At 43.1% G+C, this 22,996-nt stretch overlaps 2 protein-coding genes across 3 annotated transcripts; one reads left to right on the top strand and one right to left on the bottom strand.

The window, feature by feature from the left end:
* Positions 1-312: 312 nt before the first annotated feature.
* LOC136444652 (growth/differentiation factor 8-like) lies at positions 313-9,243 on the bottom strand. The gene is made up of 2 exons (XM_066442321.1): positions 8,423-9,243; positions 313-4,973 (listed from the first exon to the last, which is right to left on the bottom strand). The coding sequence occupies exons 1-2, from the start codon at positions 8,883-8,885 to the stop codon at positions 4,210-4,212; spliced, it is 1,227 nt and encodes a 408-aa protein (XP_066298418.1). The 5' UTR covers positions 8,886-9,243; the 3' UTR covers positions 313-4,209.
* On the top strand, positions 4,881-21,926 carry LOC136444653 (gastrotropin-like). Of its 2 annotated transcripts, none has more exons than XM_066442324.1 (5): positions 4,881-4,996; positions 18,702-18,859; positions 20,045-20,217; positions 20,944-21,057; positions 21,695-21,926. In XM_066442324.1, exons 2-5 carry the CDS (start codon positions 18,775-18,777, stop codon positions 21,743-21,745), a joined length of 423 nt encoding a protein of 140 aa, XP_066298421.1. In that variant the 5' UTR covers positions 4,881-4,996; positions 18,702-18,774; the 3' UTR covers positions 21,746-21,926. The 2 variants fall into 2 exon arrangements, with proteins under 2 accessions (XP_066298421.1, XP_066298420.1); XM_066442323.1 differs by lacking the exon at positions 4,881-4,996 and adding an exon at positions 17,479-17,710.
* Positions 21,927-22,996: the final 1,070 nt, after the last annotated feature.

The following is a 22,996-nucleotide window of genomic DNA, read 5'->3' as shown; positions in this document are numbered from 1 at the left end:
CTGGTAAATATTTTCCCTATAGCCGGCGTATTCAGTCTGGTAGAGACTAATAAAAATCCAGCCATGATGATTCTAGGGCAGCTTGGAGCGGAGCGGGCATAGCGTTCACGGCTGGATTTCAGTTTACCATCGCGTCTCTTTCTAAAACTAGCCCCTGTCACCATACTTCTTGCTTCCCTATGCCTCCTACATCTTAGTCCATTATCAGAAGCCCTCAATCATTCCAACACGTTAAAGATGCCGAATTCTTGTCTATAAACATATATTTGTCAATTCACAGTGATTAACAAAGACACATGATACACAGACTCATTGGCGATTACAGATATTTCTTTATTGCACCGCAATATCTACAAAACATTCACTAATTCGCACAAGACTGTTTGCACATCTGTTTCGAATAACGCAATATCTACAATATCAATAAAACTAGATGGCAAAAGAGATAATGTAAATGTTGTGGTACTTTCAATTCTGCGTTCAATTGTTTCGATTCTTCCGATATGAACGGTTTTATGATTTTAAAATTGTCCGCCATCTTTGTTTCTAGTAGATGATGGAGAAATAAGATGGCAGACGGATGTGGAGTGACGTCATCGGAACAGGAACATTTCATTGGTCATGACAAGTTAACTTTTTGCGACAGACTACAACCACGCGCACCTTCATTTTCTTAAATGGTCTGAAACAAAAGACTATACCACTGTATCTATTTATCTATGAATTGCTCGTTTTGCTTATGTAGATATTATCAGATATGTGTTGTATTTTGCACATTTTTATGGTGATATGGTTTAGTGTTGTCAGAAGAAACAATTAAATTAGATTAAACATCCCTTTTGAAGTGGTGGCTATAGTTCAGAAGTGCAAAATATAGTACAATATTGGTAGACTTCCAGCATACGTTGACTGATTTTACACACTACTAAACGACAAAACAGAAAACTTCTGGTCCGTATTTTACCATCTTGCAAGGTGATTTCAATACTGTCTCCAGATCTGAATTTCCTATGATAAAAGAAGATAAGTATTTCATTCATCCTCTTGAAATTACAACTGATAATCACTTAGCCCGTCTATCACGACACAGTTATTTCACATGTTTAGAAAAAAATTAAGAGAAATAAAGAATAACAATTCTTTCTAAATCTTGCCACTAACGACTTAACTATCTAAATCATTTGAAGGCAGTCTTCCATCTCTGTATACTTGTCAATAAATCTGACAAAATGACTAGCAAATCAACTTTTTTTTCTTTCACAACCTTTGTACTGTACAACTGCATATACAAACGCATCGGCCAGGATATTGATCAACTTTCAATAGACATTCTACAAATAGAACTGTAGTCTCAGTAACAATAGAAGAAGGCCCTCACTTTTTTCACTTTTAAAGTGCTCGTTTGCTCATTAGATTCTTTCAAAAAGCAAACTTGTTATTTCTAATCTATGTCGATTTATACACAATACATAGGTGCACGTATACTGCTCTGCAGTAAGATGGCACGATTTTACATGTGAGGCACGCCATATGGCCACTGTGTCTTGTTGACAAAGTCTTAAACCTGTCCGAAACAAATCTCTGAAACGTCTGTTTCAAAATTTTATCCAGTTACTTGAGTGACTATTTTTGGCGTAAAGTCTTAAACCGTTGTGCAAGATTCCAATCAAAGAAGAATCCCAGTCCCGGGCATCTTATCGGGTCAGGCGTACACCATACAGACGCAGTGTCACATTGCAAAACGTGTTTTCTTCATGAATGATATTCTAGATTTTATCTCTTTTCGTACTCTGTTCGTAGCGTGAGATATTCGAATTATTTTCAAAGCTACATCGTTAGATATATCTCCGTGCTGGTTAATGTATTTTGAGCTGATTTGATATAGGTCATTGATGTATGCTTGACTGAACACACGTGTGATGTATCATATCACACAGCAAACTTTCTATAGGTATTATTTTTGGATGCCCAAAACAGTTTACACAATCATTCTTATTTCTTTTTTCAAAGATACAGGAGCATACCCGTACATTTCTGTACTGCAACTTAGGTATCAGGATTTTTCCGTTTTTAAAACACCTTGAGGCACCTTGGACTATCCTTACGATATTCTCTAATGCTTAAACACAACCAATCTACGTCGCTGTGCATTTGACCATTAGAATAAGCCTTAATTTTTCTGTCCAAACGTTAAACACGCGGCTTCTATGTTAAGCCATTCGTTTCAATTTCATCATAACAGATATGGATAAAAACTCTTTCTTCCAGCTCTAGCTCCTCACCTCTCGCTATCTTTTGACCTTTTCAACTTGCACGTGCGTCGCACATGTTCCTTATATGCTTTATCTCAAGACGACAGGCGCCAAGTTCTCGGTATTTCATTTCCGTCTTAGGGCATGTCGACCTTGCCTTGGTACAGATGGTCTTATTAGCAAACTGCTTGATTAATGTTGTTTTACAGACCGCATATTAATCATTTGAGAAGCTCCAATAAAACCCAGTAATGTTATGACACATGAGCGGCGCCTGTTGTGGTTGGAGGTTGGATGAATCATACTCAAGAAGGTTGACTTGTTATATACACAAACCAACGCCTCAAATAGCTTTTAAGAACACATCCTTCTATCATTACGTTGACAGACGAAGGCCTTCGCAACAAGATCCCAGGATAATCAACGACCACGGCAGATTTTGACGCTATGTTTAAAACTCTTGCCCCAAACAATGCACGACGAATTGGGCACCACGCCAGGCAAACAGAGAGACCTTTCTATCGCATACTGAGCCATGGCCCAATCTGGAGACCATTGTACCGAGCTATGCCAAAGAGCTAGTACGGTAAAGATAGGTCCTTTCCGAACGTGACCCATCTACATTCTTGACTCCTCGCCATAATTACTTTCGCGGAAACCTGCTGCTGGGAAGAGGATTGGAATTTCTTCATTTCCTTCCGTCGCCCCCTTGGGTCAGAGATGCAAGGATCGAGACTTCTCTTCCTTTTTCACATCGACTAAGCCTTGCTGTATTTTACTGTTTTTGTTCTATGTTGACTAATTCAATACCATACTTCGATCAATTTACACTTGTTCTAAGCCTTCTGTAGATATCTACAGAATCTATGATTCCATATCCAAAATGGCGATGTACAAAGTGTTTGCTGTCACGTGACGATGACGTAATAAAGCTTCCGCCATATTGGTGGGTTAAAGACGCATATATAAGGTGTGAAATATATTTTGACAATGATTTCACTTCAACTCTACTCTAAACGTGCGGGCTCTTGCATTTTACGTCGCGGTCACAATCATCGCAGGCCGTCGTACGGTTTTGATGTCGTAGAATTTTTAGGCAGGCTGTGACAGATCCAACTACCGACGAGGATCTAAGACAGACTAATTTTCTATAACAAGGCACTTGAATTTTGCAAGACGCATGCACGACTATCCCAAGAATATCCTCAGTTCGTACGACGATCGTACGGTGTATGTGACTGGTCGGACCTTGGAGAGCACCATACTAGACATATACGTAGTTCCTTTTTTAGGATCATTGTCTGTGCGTACCAAATGACCTCTATTAGACCTAACTTCTCACTGGCATCACATGTCCGGAACGTCTGACTTCGTCTGGAATCCCAGAACTCGTCTTTCGGCTCTTCATAATTTGCATTGTTTCGTTGAAACGTCCCAAATGCTGTTTTAGCGGAGAACGGGACCATGCTAATCATCCCATCCTCTTTGTGGACATCGCTATAACATGCACCTGGCATTCTTCTCATTCACTAATACTAAGCCCCTGTTTTTATTTTGATGTACTTTTTTTGTGCCTTTGCTTTGCACTTGTTCGTCCCTCCTTGTGCCTTTGTCATCGCACAAAAGGCCACCCAACATGAAACAAACTTAAACACAGCTGACAGCTTCTCCTAACAAATGATTTGTTAGGCATCCTACATTGGTGATGATGTTTCTAAAGGGTGGTCCAAAATACGCTACTTTAAAGATCATTTGTTTAGCTTTCCATTCCTGCTCCACAGTCATTGGTATTCAAAATTGTTGTTTCCCACGTTTCTCAATATATACAGCTTGGAACCGTTCAAAGATAGGCCCTGGCAACATGTACTAGGTCTTTTCCGTGGTGCCACCACAGTCTCATAATTGAAACGATATTGCATGGTACATCTAAGTTCAACTGTCTGACCACCTCTTTATTTCACGAACAGCCACACGCGTCTACTTTCATGTTCGGCAGGTTTTTGTTGAAGATGTAGCCGTCGTTGTCGAAGTACAACATGGAGAGGGCGGACATCTTGGTTGGCGTACAACAGGGCGTGAGTTTTAGTCTGGTTTCTCTGTCTTTCTGGTTGAGGGCGACTCGCTGTAGGACGGAGGTGTGGTGGTACCGCGGCAGGATGGTGCCCTGACACGACCCCGTACAGAAGTTAGCGTAGTACCCCTTCGGCGAGATGATCCAGTCGTCCCAGGCGATGTCCTTGAAGTCGACGTAGAACTTCTCCCGGCAACACTCGTTGCTCCTGCCGTCGGGGCAGTCGACGCTTCGGCGGTTCCGCACGGGAGGCTCGCCCGTGTCGAGGACGAGGAACGGGCGGTGGTCTCCCGTGGTCCGAATCAAGTCGTTGACGCGCTTCGGACAATGCTTGCACACGAGCTCGACGTCAATGCCGTAAAACGTGGCGTCATTCATCCATTTCCGGAAGTGGTGACGCACGTCCACATCCGCCCAGCCCTGGCGCGCGGCCTTCTGGGGGGAGAACAGCACCATGCGCCGGGACCGCTGGTCCTCCTGCGAAGACTTGAAGAGCGGCCAGAAGTGGAGGGTGACGTTGGCGGGCGGCGGGCTGGACACCAGCGGGTGGAACCAGAGCTGTGCCGACGCCACGGTGCCGTGCTGCGCCCCGGCAGGTAGCACGAATGTAAAACAGTGTTTGGCGCGCTTCCGGTGGCAGTTTCTCTCACCTGTAACAACACAAAAACCCAAGGTTCGTTAGATAAACCTGGCAAAGTCACAGAAAGTAAGGTCCACCTCATAAACAAGAACCAGATACACTGGTGACGGATAAGGGCAGGGATTTACGTCATCCACCGACACAGCAACTTGACCTTGGGTAGAGTTTCTGCGGCATGCCCATGCCAGCTTTATTTCATTAACGATTACGTATCTACCGCGCTGTGTTCTTCTCGGTGTTACTCGGTGTCACTGCTGTAAGGCAAGGAGTTAAATACGCGGGTGAGAAGAAAGGGGTAGGGATACTATTGGGGTATGGCATGCACAGCAGACACCAAGCTCAACTTTTTTGAGCCCTAGACATAAGCTCTCCAAGCAAAGGAGTGAGCCCGATAAAAACGCCTAAAAACACGTAGAAACACGTAAAAAACAGCCGGAACCACTCCTCTGCTTGGAGAGTAAGCCACAGTACATGTATGGAACGGAACGGTTTTAGCGCTCAACTGAGCGTTCATTACTGAGCGTTCATGGCTGGATTTCAGACTAACGCAGCGGTGCTATCAATTCAACATCACAACAGCCTTCACCGTGTTCACAACGAGCTCTGTCTCATCCCATGCAGAGCGAAGTTATCACCATTTAGTGCTACTCATGGTACTTTATAAACCTCGCTGGTTGATAAATTTGAATTTTCGCGCGCCAGTTGCAATCAAGAGAGATGACGTAAAATCAAGGAGGTTTTAAAACCTCATTGGTAAAATCAAACATTCGTTACTTTTTAGAACACTAACCAAGCCTGGGAGAACAATGCTAGCTGAAGGAAGACCCGGCAAAAACTGCCACAGAGTGTTTTACTAGAATTGCGAAGTTTCCTGACGTGCAGACTGGCTCCTCGCATGTCCGGCAGGGTGACTTACTCCTGACGACAGCTCTGACGTCACGAGGAGGGATACAAGGCGGTTCTTAATGCAAGGCAGCTACCAGTGTAAACCGTCGTTTGAAGTGGACTGGGTGAGGGGCTGGGGGATTGAGGACGATTGAACAATCCGGCAGCGAATGATTTACGACAGCTCCCCTTCCTTTTAACCAACGATTATCTGATCAACGTATCCCTTCAGGACATTTATGGAATCACAGCCTCTTATGACGGCCTGATTTGTACGGTGGGTGGGTGGTCAACCTTAAACGCCGACTCTACAACAGCACTTTACTGGCAAAATTTCAAAAAGCGAGAATTTGGTCACTCCGTGTCCCCCACCGCGCTGTACTACTCAGATCGTTCTACTCCATAAACGATTAGGTAGGACAAAGTAACTCGTAACTTCCTATGTACAGTAATGCAAAACGTCACACGAGATTTGTATTCGACACGTCAAGTGTTAGGGGGGGAGTATGAACTTAACATTTCACAAGTCAGAGGTTAATTCCCTCCGTCCCCCCCTTTCGGGTTCTCTCCGTCTGTACTTCCGGATGTGTATCAACGACTTTCCAGTCCACCCAGTTTGACGGTTCTACCACCTGTTTGGCTAAACATGAAAAGGGTGCTCCAGCACAAATCGTAGCCTCCTTCGCATAATCTCCAAGCAGATCCACACCGGGCGCGAAAATCGTATGTGCTAGCCAGAGAAGGTCCAGTCAGGCTGATTGGACCCTCTCTGGCTGACTGGATCTGGATCTTCTCTGGCTAGCACATACGATTTTCGCGCCCGGTGTGGATCTGCTTGGAGATTACCAGACGTACCACGTCCTGGCATGGTAAACTGTATTTATCGACTGGCCAACTCCTCTGGCATGTTCTCTGTCTATTTGGCCGATTATCTACTCTTTTCATCCTCGTCTGGAGCCTGGTAGAGGCTAGATAAATTGAGTGAAAATGAAAAAAAAAGGTTTTGAAAATTGTTATCTAGAAACATGACAAAAATGCGTCATGTCCCTAGAACAAAACTGGCCGAAATATATTAAAACAAAACATACATGCAGCCCAACCCCTTCTATACTTCAGTTTTATTCATGTTCACCCTTTATGATCTTTATATATCGGTGCAATAGACTATGACGAAATCACCGCGCTTTCACTTCAGTTTACGTCCACCCCAAAAGAAGTCCAACTCGATAATAAGAAGCTGAAAAATGCACAAGTCCTTTAGATTGCCGGCCTTAGCCACTATCCTTGACCCTAGTGTATAAAACTGCTGACACATAATTTGTTGGGGTCAGACCTAGTCGACATGGTTCAATTGCACCACATGAGACTCTTCACTAAAAGACTCAGTTTGAACAAAGATCAGTCGTGGCAGGAAATTTGTCAATCTACCCGCCCTCCCGTCCGTTTTCGGACACCAAGGCTATTTTAACAACAGGCCTGTCCTTGAAACAATCAATGCAAGTCATGTGATCTGCAAGACCGATAAAAAAACTCGCAGACCAACCGTTGAGCAGCGGAGAAAAGAGGTTTCACCCCCTCCTGTTCAGACGTGACGATGTAAACAAACGGTGAGCGGCCTTTTCGGGGCCGGCTGACAGAGACTTCACGTACGGGGCTAGCCTGGCCTGGATAAACCTTGTGGATAAACGTGTAACTTTTTAAAGGGATAGTTGTAAAAGAGAACTACATGTATGTCTCAAGAAAGCACCCTGAGGGAAGGGGGGCCTTTTCAACGTTCTAGGCCAAGACCCCCCTATGCCCCCAAGGCCCCCCATTATAACCTACACATACACGGCTTGGTTCCTCAGCCGAAGAGGTCTAACGAATGGTTTGTTTAACCCGTATTTCTAACTCGACAGATGTTTAGGCTGGTTTTAGATAGGTGGCAGCAGTAAAGCCTTACAGGATTAAAAGGATTAAAGGCCACGCCCTCGCTTTTTAAAGTACAAAAAGTGTGTCCTAAAGTCTGGCAAAAACTGCGCATCCAGAGCCTCTCTTGCGCAACCCCGCATATATACAATGTATTTGAACTATAGGTTTGGCGAAGAGCTCACGTCTTCTCCATAGGAAACCTGTTTGAGGCCGTCTACTGTACACTGCGACAATTTTGGGGCAGTAGGCCAGGACGTGCAGACGACAGCTTGTGTCAGACCGGGCTCAGAAGACAAATGGAGTTCAGAATTCCTGCCGAAAGAGAAGTCCTTCCAGTCCGCGCGCTCCGCCTGTAAACCGTCCACTCTTCATTAATCACAACTTCACCTCAGTAAATCTCCCAGCCAGACGGAAACCCTACAGATGGTTTAATCACTTGTTGAGTTAGAGGTTAAGGGGCTTATGTACAGAGGTAAAGGCTATAACGAGCAAAGAGAAATATACGAGAATGATAAAACGGTTAAAAGAACCGACCGACATACACAGATGTGAACTATGGTGGGAGTTGAGTTTAGGTGTTCCCAAACCGCAGGAGGGCTCGGGTATCTAAAACAAATACCTGTTATCGGAAACAAATAAGAGATCACTCAGTAAGACCCCCACCTGCTTCGGGAAATATGATGATCTGTGTCGTCCGCCCGTAGAAGTCGTCGATGTTCAAGTTTGTCTCGACCTGGGGTTGCAGAGAGACGTCGGGCGGGCTGTCGTCTGCTAGCGGCCGAGGGATGGCCGTCCGGGGCACGGTGATGTTAGGACGGTCCGACATCCGCAATTTGCTCAGAATTTGCTGTTTGATGACTTCGAGCCGAAGCCGTTTGACTTCGTCCGGGTCCGCGGACTTCAGATAGTCCGCCTGCATTCTGCAGCTCGGGCAACTCAACTCTTCCGCCGAGCTCTCCGACCCCGCGCCGGTCACAGACGGCTTGTCGACCGTCCCACCGCCGAACTTCACCACGTCATTTATCGGCAAAACTGTAGCAGCAGACGCTAGAATTTGTGCAGCAAACCATGGGCAACACACTGCGATAAGTGTAGCCTTACACACCGCCACCAACACGGAAGACATCGTTGTAACAATATCAGAAACAGCCTATGCAGAACACCAACTCCCAGTCCAGTGTGCCCGCGTAGTAGCAGCCTTTGGCACAATGCCTCTGTGATCTTGACGATGCCTTCCAAGTTCTTATAAGTGCGAGTTTTGCTGATTAAATACCGGGGCCCACTTGATTAATTTGACAGGCAGTGACGATGGTGCGTGTCGGGCGGATAGAAGGCTAGCGCGCATTCCAAAGCTCGGTCTCAGGTGACGCGTGCGTGGCGATGACAGCTCTGTTGGACAGGGTTGCTTGTTGCTGGGATGCAGACCCCTACCGACAGCACTGACCACTGCTCAGCACTTCACTCCAGACAATCCTCTATCATCCTACTTATGCTAGGGTCACATTTCCTCACCGGGGCCCGGCCGGGCTGTTTGCGGAAACGAAAAATTAAAGTGTATATCAATAGATATGCACAAGCTATTCCCTTAAATATTCTTGGTACGTTTAGTGGTTTTTGTTGTCTTTCAAATCATACTTTTCGTTCCCAAAGACTACACGGCCGGGCCCCGGATTGGAAATGTGACCCTAGCATTAGACGGACCGCAAGCACGTCGTCTGGACAGTATACTTTTTAGCACCGTCACTTACGCGTATGATAGAGCACTGTCAAAAATAGTCTATTGTACGGTAGAGGGAGCGCGGCCGTCGCCAACTCCAGCTTCCCGTCATCAAGCATAGATACAGGTTTACCTATGGAGCTTGCAATTAGGAGGCTAACCAAGGGGTTTTTCAGTATACCGGTTGGATAAGGTTAATCTTGCTTAGGCTGCTGTGACTTGTCCTGTCGCTTATGAACAAATAGATTGTGATGTGGGACTTGAGGGGTCCGTAACAGTGACCCTTCGCCTGATGAACGGGTTTGAGTGGTGTTTTGGCGTGAGACATACACACAGTGGCTGTGCGATGAGAACTCGGAGCCATAATTTTTGACCCCCTTGCATGTTTGGCGGTAACTGCAGTTCTTGTTTGTTTGTTTGTCTGTTGCCCACGATTACAGAATATCATGGGAAGCTATGCATGGAATTTGATGATAATTTGTTTTTAGGGAAGCGTTCACCCTACGAGATATATTGATATCATTCTGAACCTCCTTGCAGCATTCTTTGAAAATGCATTTGCTTCTTTCTTGTAGGTTTCTGAAAGTGGACGATTTTGTGGTGTTGATATGAGTTATTTATAACTGCAGCACAGAAAACCATAGCCTGTAGCACGGGCTATAAATTACTACACCATATTGTATAAGATAGACTACTACACAATGTTGTATTAGATAGATTGGTAAGCCTGATAGAATGTTATGTATGTACTAGTGAATGCCATACTTTGTACCTTGTACAATTGTTGTGCAATAAAGTTATTATTATTATATTGGGGATGACTCAGTGGGGATGACTATTCGACGGACTGCTTGGAACGCGTCAGGGGCCACGAAACCCTCCATGAGGAGCCCCGCCCTGTATCGCTTCATCACTCTGACTCTGGATGTAATGTTGCCAGCTGGACGAGGTCACGGGCGCGCTGTGGTGATGGGCTTCATGTGGAAAGTTTGGACAACTCCACCAACACTTGTCCAAGTTTCCGACGCTCTGTCAAAACGTGTCGTTAAGTTGGCAGGACTACAATGAGAGGCATGGTGTGCACTCTTTGTGCAGCAAAAGTACTCTCCAAGCAGCTAGAGGTTCGGCTCCGGCTGAGATTTTACGTCTTTCTATTTGTTTTTGTTCGGCTTTCTATTTGCCAGGGTTCCTTTTCTTGGAGCTGACCGACAAAAAGAAACCCTGACAAAATAGAAAGCCCGATAAAACGTTTAGAAATACGTCAAAAACCAAATGGAGCCCAACCTCTGCTTGGAGAGTACAACAAAAGTACATGCGCCACCGTTTCAAGTTCTGGACCATGAACGTAAAGTTGAAAACTCGGATGTTCTTTATTGAAACTCCAAAACCCTGGTGTCTAGCGTTCCTGTGCTATCTTGTTTGATAAGTACACAGACCATGTCTCTGTTGCGGACTCTAAAACGTTTAACAACGTTGAGTCTGTTCGTTCTGTCTGCAATATCTTCCGATTCCGGTTCTTGCAATAGCAGTCCTTTTCTTTAAAAAACACACAATGTTTCCGTAAAAAAGAGAGGCTTAAATGAGTTGATAGAGATATGTCGACCGGTATAGAAGCCTTGCGTCTGTATCCTTATCCTGTTATAGACATAGCGTAGAGATGGCGAAACGTGATTGTCTAAGCTTGGATTTTGTAAGAGACCTGAATGTCCACACGTATCATGATCACGTGTACTTATATTTTTGTACTGTAGAACACTCCATGTGTCTGGTTTACAAGGCACATACAAGACAACTCACACGTGTACCCGACAACATGACCTTACGAAACCCGATATTCCTTAGCAGTATCATTTGCTGTGCAGTGTCCCGACCTCAGTCTCTGAGTCTCTGACGCACCTGCTAATGGATCTTACCTTGACTTTCAAATTCAAGAACCCACGGTAGTCATAGGAGACAGAAAACTAACGACACTGTGCCTTTTCTATTGATAAGAGAACATGAAGCAGCCTAGTTTATCGCTGCTCGCATGCACTATCTGGGTAGTCAGTGAAAAACAAAAACACAGCTTTGTAATATTGACGTCAAACAAATCTGGTGAAACCATATCAGCACATTCGAGTGTACCCACCTGTTGATTTTCCTGTTCCGCTGTTCTATTCCAAGTCTCAAAACTATGCATTTATCATCTCTAGATGACAGAGTTTGTCACCTTTGACCATTGCTCACGTGACTTTTTACGGTCACCTGTTCTGACCAATCTGGTCAGTCCATCCTGTAGAAGACCAGAGGTCTGACCAAAATTCAGCTTAATTGTGTTAGAAACAATTAAACTTTTCATAATAGTTTTGTACCAACACAGATGAACATTCCTGAAATAAAAGAAGCCAATTTGTAGGTTATGCGTTCCAATTTAGCTTCTCCCTTTGCTGAAACAGGAAGAACTCGCTATAGACATGTCGTGCTAGCCTCTACCAGGCTCCACAGGTCGCTGGAAAAATAGTAGAAATTGTCTATAGGTCGCAAACTGTAACTTCTTTGGCGGACTAACTCCTCTGACATGTTACCCGTCTATTTGGCCAATTTCTACTATTTTTCTAGCGATCTGCGGAGCCTGGTAGAGGCTAATGTCATCCCAGCCAAGCAACGACCGCCTCGGATTCTGTACAAGCGCAGACGACATTCTGTCACCCGAGTCCCTCCCGCCGGTGTATACAGTCCCAGCCAGCTGGCCCGCCGCTGTTTACCGAATCCGTTTCGCTCCTTGATTTGTAAAAGGACTGGTTGATTGACTGACAGGAGGTCCCGTAAACCCGCTGCGAGCGGCCAAATGTCCCCCACACACCGGAACAATCCGTTAGAAGGGAAGAGCGAGAGGTGGGACCTCCGTAACAATGGACTCTCACCTCGGTCACACTGAGCGGCCTTGGCATCTGACCTTTCAAACACTTTCACTACATTGGTACATCAAACAAAACATGGAGAACACTTTCACTAGTCTATTGGTACATCAGACAAAGCTTGGAAAACGCTTTCACCATTGGTGCATCAAACAAAATATGAAGAACACTTTCACTATTGGTACAACGAACAAAATATGGAGAACACTTTCACTATTGGTTAATCAAACAAAACATGGAAAACACTTTCACTATTGGTGCATCAAATATATTCCTCCCCCTGTAAATCCTTCGTTCTCGAATTGAGATAACAGACAAATGAAATGGTAGGTTGAATGTACTCAAACGCAAGAGAGTGTACTCATTACTCCGGGAAGGAGGATGACCTCCTTCTGGGAGTATTGGGAATGCATTTGTTTGCGCGTTCGCAGCTATTACTCACGATCCCGTTGTCGCATTGGTGTGTAACTTGGCATATCGTTTGCCTGGTTCGGCGTGGGGATGCACAATAGCTTTGTTACACCATAACTACTTTAAACGTCAATCCAATATCGTAATTGCACCCCTATAATTAATGCTATGTCCCACTGCCCTGCCATAGGGACCATGTTATAATCCGTTATGCATGACTGGAATACTTCAGGCAGATACGGGGTATAAATCTTCCTTACTTGCTATGATCGTATAGTCACTGTTACATTGAAAAATAGACAACGTGCATCACCACACGCAACCTAGCAAACGATATACCAAGTTACATACCAATGCGGCAACGGGAATTGTGAGTTTTAGCTGCGAACATGTGCCGAGTGAGCTCCAGTCTGTGTATTAAGTATGCCGTGTCCCTCGCAACTCGCATACAGTATGTGCGCACGGGACGGACGATGTATTTTTACGCACAGTGTGAAAATGGCAAATCTCTGGACCTTCAAACTTACCACACTTGTAGTTTATAATACGGAGGCTGTGACAATGTAAAAAGTTTACACAGGGGATGAAAGATTGTTGAGAAATATCTCTCAGAAAAGTGCGCGCGCCAGTGTCACTTCCGGGTGGTTAGATCCGGTGACCTTTGACCTTCGTGAAATGTTACGATAATATAAATTAGCCTTTTTTATTGCAAATAGCTTGATAGCTATAGATCAGGCTGGCCTGCAATAAATTGTGGAAAGAGGATTTACTGCATATTTGTGATTTCTGATACATCTTAGTTGTAAGGCTGAATGGTTCGTTGATAATTGAAAAAGGGCCATCTAGATCTAACTTTGTGACTTTTCCCGGAATTTCTAGATCCCATCTGTGCCATGCTGTAAAAACATACTTTTCAGCAGGTTGACCACTCCTGTATTGAAAGAAAAAGATAAACAAACACTTTTTCTTTACTTGCTCTAAAACACTACTTGGACTGAGCAGAGATGCAATTTGTGTGGGTCAATACTTGTACATACTATAAATACTTCACGGAGAATTGTGTCCTACGGACTCTTGTTGAATTTTTGACCATAACTCTTTTTCAGAAGTGAACTCTATTGTTCTAAGTTCTCCATAAATTTCATTTTTTTCTTAATCTATTAATGGGAAAACAATGGAAAGTCAAAATGCTATAATATAGCAAGGGAGGAAACCTTAACAGAGCCCCGTGTCTAGGATGATTGACAGCAGGTTTTACCTTATCCGCCATGTCAACACTTAGAGGATAAAGATCGATTAGTGTTCCCGCACCACCGCCTGTCAATAGAGGAACACGCGCTGAGGAGTGTCCTGTGGTGACAGGGCTGTCAACAGTTTGTTCAGGGAGTTATTTGAGCTTCTCGTCATGTGGAACAGCCGTGAGAGACCACAATTAAGGACTTACATTAGGATCACAGTGTCCAATCTCCAATCAGATCTATCGGTAGCAATGAAAGTATCCAACGGGAAAAAGCAGTATTATTGATCATTAACCACAAAACCATATCCGTTCTTACATATTTACCATTACGAAGAAGCGAGGAGAAGTCGAATGCATGTACTTTGTAGTAATTTGACAATGTATAGATGTATCTGTTTACTATTCTTTTGTTGTGACCTGTACTTAACCCAGTGGGTGTACAATAAAGGTCTTCATTCTTCATCATTCTTCACCTGATGCTGATTTTGCCTTTTGGATACTGCCATTGCTACCGATACATCTGCTTGGAGATTACACAGTCTCTGCTGAGAGCAATGAAGAGGTGCATGGAGAAAAGAAACTCCTTCTTCGGTTATAATGTAGGTCTAACCAAGTATGTTCCTTGGTTTAACAATGAGCACTAATTCTAGTACTTCACAGGGTCACTAGTATGAAGTTCCACAATTCAAACAGAATCCGAAATATGTTTTCTTTTGCTTTTTCCAGTTTTCAAGAATAATTTCTGGTTTTTAAACCTTTCTTATTCGCACGTTTGCATCAGTTTTGGTGTTCCTAGAGGATGTCATCCATATAATCAAATCAACATGGCCTTAGCGAAGAAAACGTGACCGCCCCCGCGTAGGTACAAAATTTCTAAATGTGGTAAAGACCTTGAGGCGACCAAAGTCACGTGATGTTCGCGGATGACCAGGAGTGACCTCTCGGACGAAACTTCTCTCTCCAGTCCACTCCGGGCTTGGCGCCAAAACCCTGGCGTCTGCCTCTGCCAGGTAGTAAAGATGTCAAGGGCAACTACGCAGCAACATTTGTGGAGCCAAGAACACTAATTGGGCTGAGTTCTGGTGTCGGGACGACTCACCCTGATCATAAGCCACGGGTGGCGCTTAATTTCTTCCTAGTGTTTTGTGAGCCCTATATCCTTGACCTAATCATATACCCTGCACAATCGTAAAGCGCAGTTGGACATCTTCCTACTTAAACTGGAGAAGGCCTTACTTAGCCTCTACCAGGCTCTGCGGAAAATAGTAGAAATTGGCCCAATAGAATAAATACATGTAGTATGCTAAGGGATCCCCCGGGAGTCGGCTACGGATTGACACCCTCATAAATCAGGACACCTATCGTGGAGCGATAGGGGTCCTGATTTATGAGGGTGCGGATTGAGGGTCCAATAAGCAATCCACGTGGGCGGAGTCGCTATCTACAAAGGGTACTCTAACACACAATGATTATAACAACAAGGTATAAAACTGCGCACTACAAGTTAAACGATATAAGAATTACAACGAGAAACACGTAAAATGGCTAGAAAATATCAGAAACCTTCGTCATCCTATAAAACACGATTTTTAAAGTGAGTTGCCAAAAAACTCTCGTTTTGGTTAGGAAGCGCTCCATGCGGCATGCAAAAGATCTGCAGAAGAAATCTACCAAATCTTTTGGTAGACAGTTCTGAGGAAAAATAACATCACATATTGAGCTAGTGGAGCCGTTTCTTACTTTTCGAGCTAGTAGAGCTGTCGCCAAGAGTACAGTCCTGTCACGTGTTGATGACTGCTGCAAAAAGTTGATATCACCCATTATCAGATTTTCCCGAGAAATTGTTACTAGCTTTACTTTCAAGAGACTTTACTATCAATTTTCGGAGAAAAGCGTAGCCTTTGAAGATAAACAAAGAACGAAAACATCTAAGATTATATTTCACCTCGGGTCTTCACATCAGCCTGCGGCCTTTTGAAGTAATGATAACCTTGTTAATAGTTTACAGGACTAAGGCCATATCAATTTGATTATATGGATGACATCAGCGTGCGCATCAATCTTCGTCCGTTAAAAAAAAAAGAAGTTTCCGGCCATACTGTAAATCGTACAAAGCAGTTGCAAAATGAGAAAATGTATGCTGTAAATTGCACCAAAAAGAAATTTCGAAAACGGATACTAACGCCGTAGAATGCCAAAGTCAATTCCAAAGTCAAAGAAGAAGAATGTGTAAGAACGAAAATGCACGAAGAATCTAATGATATTATTCAGTGTACCATACTCTGTCTGTTTTGTTCATCTTTCCTGATCACGTAGATTACATAATGGGGGCAATTTTTTGGCCAAACATTTTTTTTTTATTTGCACGCTCGCATCAGTTTTGGGTTCCCCGGAGGATGTCATCCAGATGATCAAATCAACATGGCCTAATATGGAGAAAACGAAAGCGCCAAGATGGAACTTTTGAACCTGAAACCAAATCTGTGAACTTTGAGAGAACTTTGCGAAACACACGAGGCCGTCTTACCAGATTAGGTAGAGATAGCATTTGTAGCCACAGAGGATTTGATAACGAGTTTCATGTAGGACGTCTCCAGGGTCCCTGAAGTATATCAACAATGATAACACAAAAACGCGATAAAGCTCCTGGTGTATTCCTATAGCCTAGAGAGTGATGAACTCATGCAATAAGTTGTTAAATATTGGTGTTGAGAATACATGTTATACAGAACAAATCAATTACAACTTACAAGCATAGATTAAGACCGTCTTGCTCCGGTGTCACGCCAAATAAGTGCCTTGCCAAATATTTGCCAAATGGGTCACTACGCCTGCGCTTCTGAAGCCAACGATCGAACATCATCATGGAAACGCCAATGGCTCCAAGAAGGTGGTTTGTGATGTTTTGTGGCTTGCGAAAATCAGAGTAATATTGTTCTGGTTTACTTTTTGAGAAAACGCTGTAAACTGTAAAAAGGTTGGTCTCTGTGTGATTTGGAGAAAAGAACTTAAACATTTCATCTCATGGAAAGTACAGTATTCAACGTACATTACACGGAAATGTCTGACAAACAGCAAAGCAGGTGAGCAATATCTATTGTTATGAAAGGATGTTGCCTTTAAGCTTTACTTTAGCTTTCACAATTCAATACCGAGGTTTTAACGTTCGTTGTTTACTTTGACGGTAGCGTCTCAAAATACGTGCCAACGGACGCAATAAACCATTCGCAGTCGTGGCAATGGCAGGAGATTCCAGTACAGCACATACCACTAGACAACACGTCAGATTTCAGTAGTAGACATAGATTGAGGAATCATACGTGTAGTCAGGCAGGAAGGGTAAGAGTCTATTGGTTGGTTGTACTCACGTGACCATGACGTCATTTTTGACCGTTATGATAGATGGTTAAACTAACTTGTAAGTTGCAGAAGCCTTAGTTTTAATTAATTTCATTTCTTCTCTTAACTGGCCAACACAGTCTGTCAACTAAATATAAATATTATATCCCCATGAATATACACCAAGTAGATAGGTATCCCTCCACCAGCGCATGCGTGTTAATCGTTTTTATATTCCCACGCAATCTAAACAGTGACGTGTTAAACCGACTCCATTCTCCAGCCCGTTACTTCTGAGATCGCACACGTGAAGGGGTGGTTGCTTTTTGGACAGCACATACAAAGAGGTAAGAACTTTGATAAGTCAAATATCTCTGAGTCTCTATAGCTCTGAAAACCGGAGTCTCCTAATATTTATCCAGTTTAATGTTGCCGAACTCTCCTAAGTGCACCGCGAAAAATGGCAAAGGGTATAATTAGCCACAATAGCTGGAAAACATTTGCAAAGTGTCGCGAATTTCTGACCTAAAGAATATTGAACAGTGTTATCGTTCATAGATCATGTTATGTTAGTACTATGTTAGTGCCACTAACAAGACAAGTTTTTGTCCCGTTCCCTCACTATTTTCTGCTTCGTCATATGCTGGATTGGTCTGCCAACTCGTCACAAAGCAGTTAATTCAAAATTGCTATACCAAGTTATTATAGCCTTTTATATCATTGGCACATAAACGACTTAAAACCCAAAGCTGTTGAAATGTAAGACTAAGAAATTATTAAAGTGGCAAAGTTGTCCAGCTCTGTTAGATATCTATCTTTTATCAATCCGACCCGAAAAAGCTGTTATGGCAGGGGCTGTTGACATAACATGGGAACATCTTGTAATTTTCCGTCCGACTCAAAATGATCATGCACCCACTTAGTTATCAGGCCCCGCCCTTAGCTCAGCTAAGCTCCGTGGAAATAAAACACTTCACTGGCAGCTAGGGGTGCCTAAGTATACTCAGCAGCAAATTTTAACGAATTCAGTGGAGATTTATTAGTATACTTAGCAATTTTAACGAATACATTGTAATTCCATTAGTGCATTTAGCAATGCAACTGTGGAAAGTGTATTTACCAATTTTACCGTTAAATGATATTTGCATACTTAGCAATCCTATCCCGTATACATCCCTAACCCTAACCCTAAACCTATCCCCAACCCTAAGTACTATAACTCCACGCACGCGCACTACCCCGTGATACGGAAATCTGGCGGGGTAGAGATTTGGCGTCACACCGGGAAGGCACTGATCATGCGCACCACCCATAAATGTACCACATTGTTCATTTCAGCTTCTGTAACACGCCAAAAAGACGTATATTCTTGAAGGCTTCTCAAGAATAGAAACACCCTCAACTTTTCAACATGCCGTTTGACTTTGAGGGATCGTCTGGCACCTGGAAGGTGATGAAGACGTCTGACAACTACTCACAGGTCATGCAAAAACTCGGTGAGTTATCATCCAATGACAAGGTGTGGTGTAAACTAGGTTTATACGCATCTAAGAAAGAAGTGACGGACAGAATCCAAAACAAAACTTAATAATAACTTGATTGCACAACAATTGTACAAGGTACAAAGTATGGCATTCACTGGTACACATATAACATTCTATTAGCCTAATTAGTCTATCTTATAAAATATGGTGTAGTAGTATGGGATGACAATGGGATTTTACCATCATTGGAGGAGTTTCTAACGTCTAGACATTCTTTGATATGCTTCCCAATGTATACCATGCATGGGCTGTCACATTTTATTATGTACTTAAATTTGCTATTCAAGTCCATTGAGATAAATCCTGGTCGATCCGACGATAGCATTGAGTATAGTGAATTACCTACATCAAAACACTTGGGACATACATGATAATTCTTGTTTATACAAGAATAGCATATCCTTAGAAGCCATGCTTATACTTCGGTTCCATTTCCAATCTGGGGCCCGGCCGGGCAGCTTGTGGGAACGACAAATATTATGTAAAAGACAACAAAAGACACAAAACGTTACAAAAAATTACCCCTTACCATATATTGTTGACTTTATTTCTTGAGATGCATTTTTCATTTTTCGTTTTCGCAAACAGCCCGGCCGGGCCCCGGATTGGACATGGGACCGAAGGAAATATAACAATTAGTAACCTATGACAAATCCTAGGGTATGGATTGGTCTAATATTTGAAATAGTTTCAAAGCAATGGTAGTAATTCTTCCTCCCCTCATTTTCGCCAAAACAGACTTAAATTTAGATTACTTGCGCAAAGCAATAAAAGCTCAAGACGTAAATAAATGGGATAAGGGGGTGCTATCCCATCAAAACACTAGAAATTGATTTTTAGATGTCTCTTAAAGTGAATTAATGGGATAAAGGGGTGCTATCCCATCAATTTACTAGTAAGAAGTTTAAGATTTAGATCATTATCATATCTTCTTATAGTGAATCAATGGGATAAAGGGGTACTATCCCAATAATTTACTAGTAAATGATCTTTAGATGTCTCTTATGGTGAATTGATAAAATAACTCTGCAAATACAAGTTATCCCATCTTTTCAAACTATCACGTTTTCTGACAAGAATTATTTTCAGAACTAAATAAATGTAATAATTAATCAAGTCTGTGTTCCGTATCTTCAGGAATGTCCCCTGGCAACCTCGAGAAGCTCATGCAGATCGGAGTTTGGTCAGAAGTCAAGGATCTTGGAGACAAGTACAGTTTCAAGTCTAAGATGATGGGCTTGGAGATGGACAACACATTCAAACTGGGAGAAGAGTGCGAGCAAACGGACTTCGCTGGCACCAAGAGGAAGGTGGGTAGAGCCGTCTTGAACGACAAACTGCACATTGAGCAGGACAATGTTGGGGTCATAATTTGGCGACGCCTCTGGGGCGAGCCTAACAATACAGTTTACGCCCGTTTTACAAGAATTCCCAGAATTGTACAGGTATTTCTGGAATTCGTTCGCGCGTGCGTAGTTCTAACATCTGTGTTTTCCCTTGGGAATTTATTTTGAAGTCACCTTTCCCTGTATAGGATTTGGCAGTAACAGAGATGTCTATCAGTTTAATTCGGCACTTTTATGATGGTATTTGTTTGTCATGTATTTGTCAAAAGGTATACGTATGAAGTGCAGGGATTGTTATGTCTGTTGATCTATTTTAGCAGTATATTTAGCTAGGGTTTGTTGTAACGATCTGTACATTCAAAAGGAATCTTTTTTGTTTCTAACAAGAGCGAGCAATATGTGACAATCCTCTTGTAGTGATAAGATTCAACCAGGAATAAATTGAAATATCTTTTTTGAACTAAGAATAGAGTTTCTTTAAGGGAAACAAGACAACAGACACAACAGGTGCATAATAATTTTGTTGCTGTTGCACTTACATCATGCATATCAAATTATTCATATCAAATTACAAACATTTCATTTGTCACCAATCCGTAATAGTTTTTTAAGATGTACCTCATGCACAGAAAGCCAGTTGACTGGTGTACAAATTCGCCTGACCTAGTGACTGTGCGGTTCTGGTTTCAGGTTACCTTTACCGTGGAAGGAGATGATCTGGTAGCCGTGTACCCCAACTTCGACGGACAGGGGCTGCATGTCCGACAAACCCGAACACGGACGGACCAGAACACCATGCGCATGGTACGATATCGGACATTTTAGTGTGTGCGTGCGTGCATGCGCGCTTGTGTGTGTGTTCGTGTATGTGTGTGTGTGTGTGAGCGTGTGTGTGGGTGTGTGTGTGTTCGTCGTGTATGTGTCAATGTGTGTCAGTGCGTGTGTGTCTGTGTGCGTTCGTGCGTCTGTCAGTGTGCGTCTGTGTGTGTGTTCGTGTGTGTTAGTGTATGTGTGGTGTGTATGTATGTATGTTTACAATGTATAGAATACAATAACACGCCCTCCCACCTCCCCCGCCCCTACTACCAATAACCCAAAGATGCTCCCATCAGACTGTTGCTGATGTCTAAGCCGGGACGAGTACTTTTTGATTTGCTTCGTAGTCAGACAAAGGCTAGACTTACAACCCAATGTCCATTTTGGCGGTCTTTTACGCACGATTATGTGGGAGAGCAGTAGCCTTACTAACCCTTAGGATCATCCTTGTAAGTTCCAGGGCTCCCATACTCTCCCTTCACCAATCTTCGTCTTGTTGCTGAAGGATGTGTGTGTGGTATGGGAGACCTGGAACTAACAAGGACGACACTAAGGTTAGGGGATTGGTGCGACGAACAGTGTAAAGTGTAAACGCTTACTAGTCTTGTGTCTCTTGTTGTTTTAGACATTCAAGATCGGTGATCTGGAGGGCTGGAATGAGGCCCAAAAGATGTAGACATCCGTCTGTGCGGACCATAGCTAGATGTGAGTTATCCTGTCCCAGCATCAACTTCTGAGGGCCATCAGTATGGACGGACAAGAGTTGAAGGAGAAATTTTTCATTTTTTCCGCCTTCAACGTTTCCGTCCATTTTCACTCACATAACATGGTTCTGAATAAACCAGATGACAAAGAGATATTTTGTTGTGTAGTCATTCCAAATACGATTTAGTTGATATAGATAGCAAACAACCCAGAATTCAAACAACGAGTAAACCTATTCGCCTTATTGCGTGCACTTCAGCCTTGAACCGCTAGGATCATAGCGTCCACACCAGCACCCCCCCTCCAAACATACATTCAAGGGCTAGACGACATTTCTGTCTCACTGAACCGTCATTTTCAACCAACTTTGCAAAGAACTGACCAAAGCAAGTGTTTCAAACCTCTTTCTTTAGTGTTAGCAACTGTGGATTTTTTCGTCGGCAAGGACAGTGGGTGACAGTCTGACTAGACCTGTTCAGACCAAGTTTTGTTTACATTGCAATTGCAGGTCATTGACATTCTGCAGCAATGTCAGGTTTTGAGGGGCAATAAACCATTACTTTGTGCCTTTAATTCAGAAATACCTACTAGGTAACAGTGAAAGGAATATTTCTTCAAAAAGGCCTAAGAAAGAAGACTGTCAATACGTCACGCTTACAGGCCATGTCGACTCCTCTCCTGTCTTAATTAATATGTCGTCCACATCTAACATGTCACACAGCTTTTTAGGTGTGTCCCGTTTTGAATGGGAACGTGCCTACGGTCACACATTACGTCACAAGGAAACGATATCACAAGGAAACGATATCACAAGGAAACGATATCACAAGGAAACGATATCACAAGGAAACAATATCACAAGGAAACGATAGGCTTAAGAAAGAGGACACTTAAGACGTCACACTTACAAGTTGACACCTGTCCTTCCTTGATCAATACTAGTATGTCGTCAATATCTAACATGTCACACAGCTTTTTAGGTGTGCCCCGTTTTGAATGGGAACGTGCCTACGGTCACACATTACGTCACAAGGAAACGATATCAGGAGAAAAGTAGTCCATTGACCTGAAATACCACCCGTAATTCGTCAGAAAATGTAACAACCTTCTGAGAAAATGTCAGATTAATACGGATTCAGGACTTCCTTCCTGCAGGGGCGAATGATCGTGGGAACAATTACTCCATTGTTTGAAGAAAATAACTTGTCATATGTACCTCACA

This window comes from Branchiostoma lanceolatum, chromosome 11 (genome assembly GCF_035083965.1).
Source record: "Branchiostoma lanceolatum isolate klBraLanc5 chromosome 11, klBraLanc5.hap2, whole genome shotgun sequence".
Taxonomy (NCBI): Eukaryota; Metazoa; Chordata; class Leptocardii; order Amphioxiformes; family Branchiostomatidae; genus Branchiostoma; species Branchiostoma lanceolatum.
The sequence above is the reverse complement of the archived record's forward strand: the minus strand, read 5'-3'. Positions and strand labels throughout refer to the sequence as shown.

Bases quoted from the DNA above. Each gene is read 5' to 3' on its own strand.
- LOC136444653 (XM_066442324.1), top strand. From the start codon at position 18,775: ATGCCGTTTGACTTTGAGGGATCGTCTGGCACCTGGAAGGTGATGAAG. The intron at 18,860-20,044 runs GTGAGTTATCAT...CCGTATCTTCAG, and splicing joins ACAGGTCATGCAAAAACTCG to GAATGTCCCCTGGCAACCTC. The intron at 20,218-20,943 runs GTGGGTAGAGCC...TTCTGGTTTCAG, and splicing joins TCGCTGGCACCAAGAGGAAG to GTTACCTTTACCGTGGAAGG.
- LOC136444652 (XM_066442321.1), bottom strand. From the start codon at position 8,885: ATGTCTTCCGTGTTGGTGGCGGTGTGTAAGGCTACACTTATCGCAGTG. The intron at 4,974-8,422 runs GTGGGGGTCTTA...GTGTTGTTACAG, and splicing joins CATCATATTTCCCGAAGCAG to GTGAGAGAAACTGCCACCGG.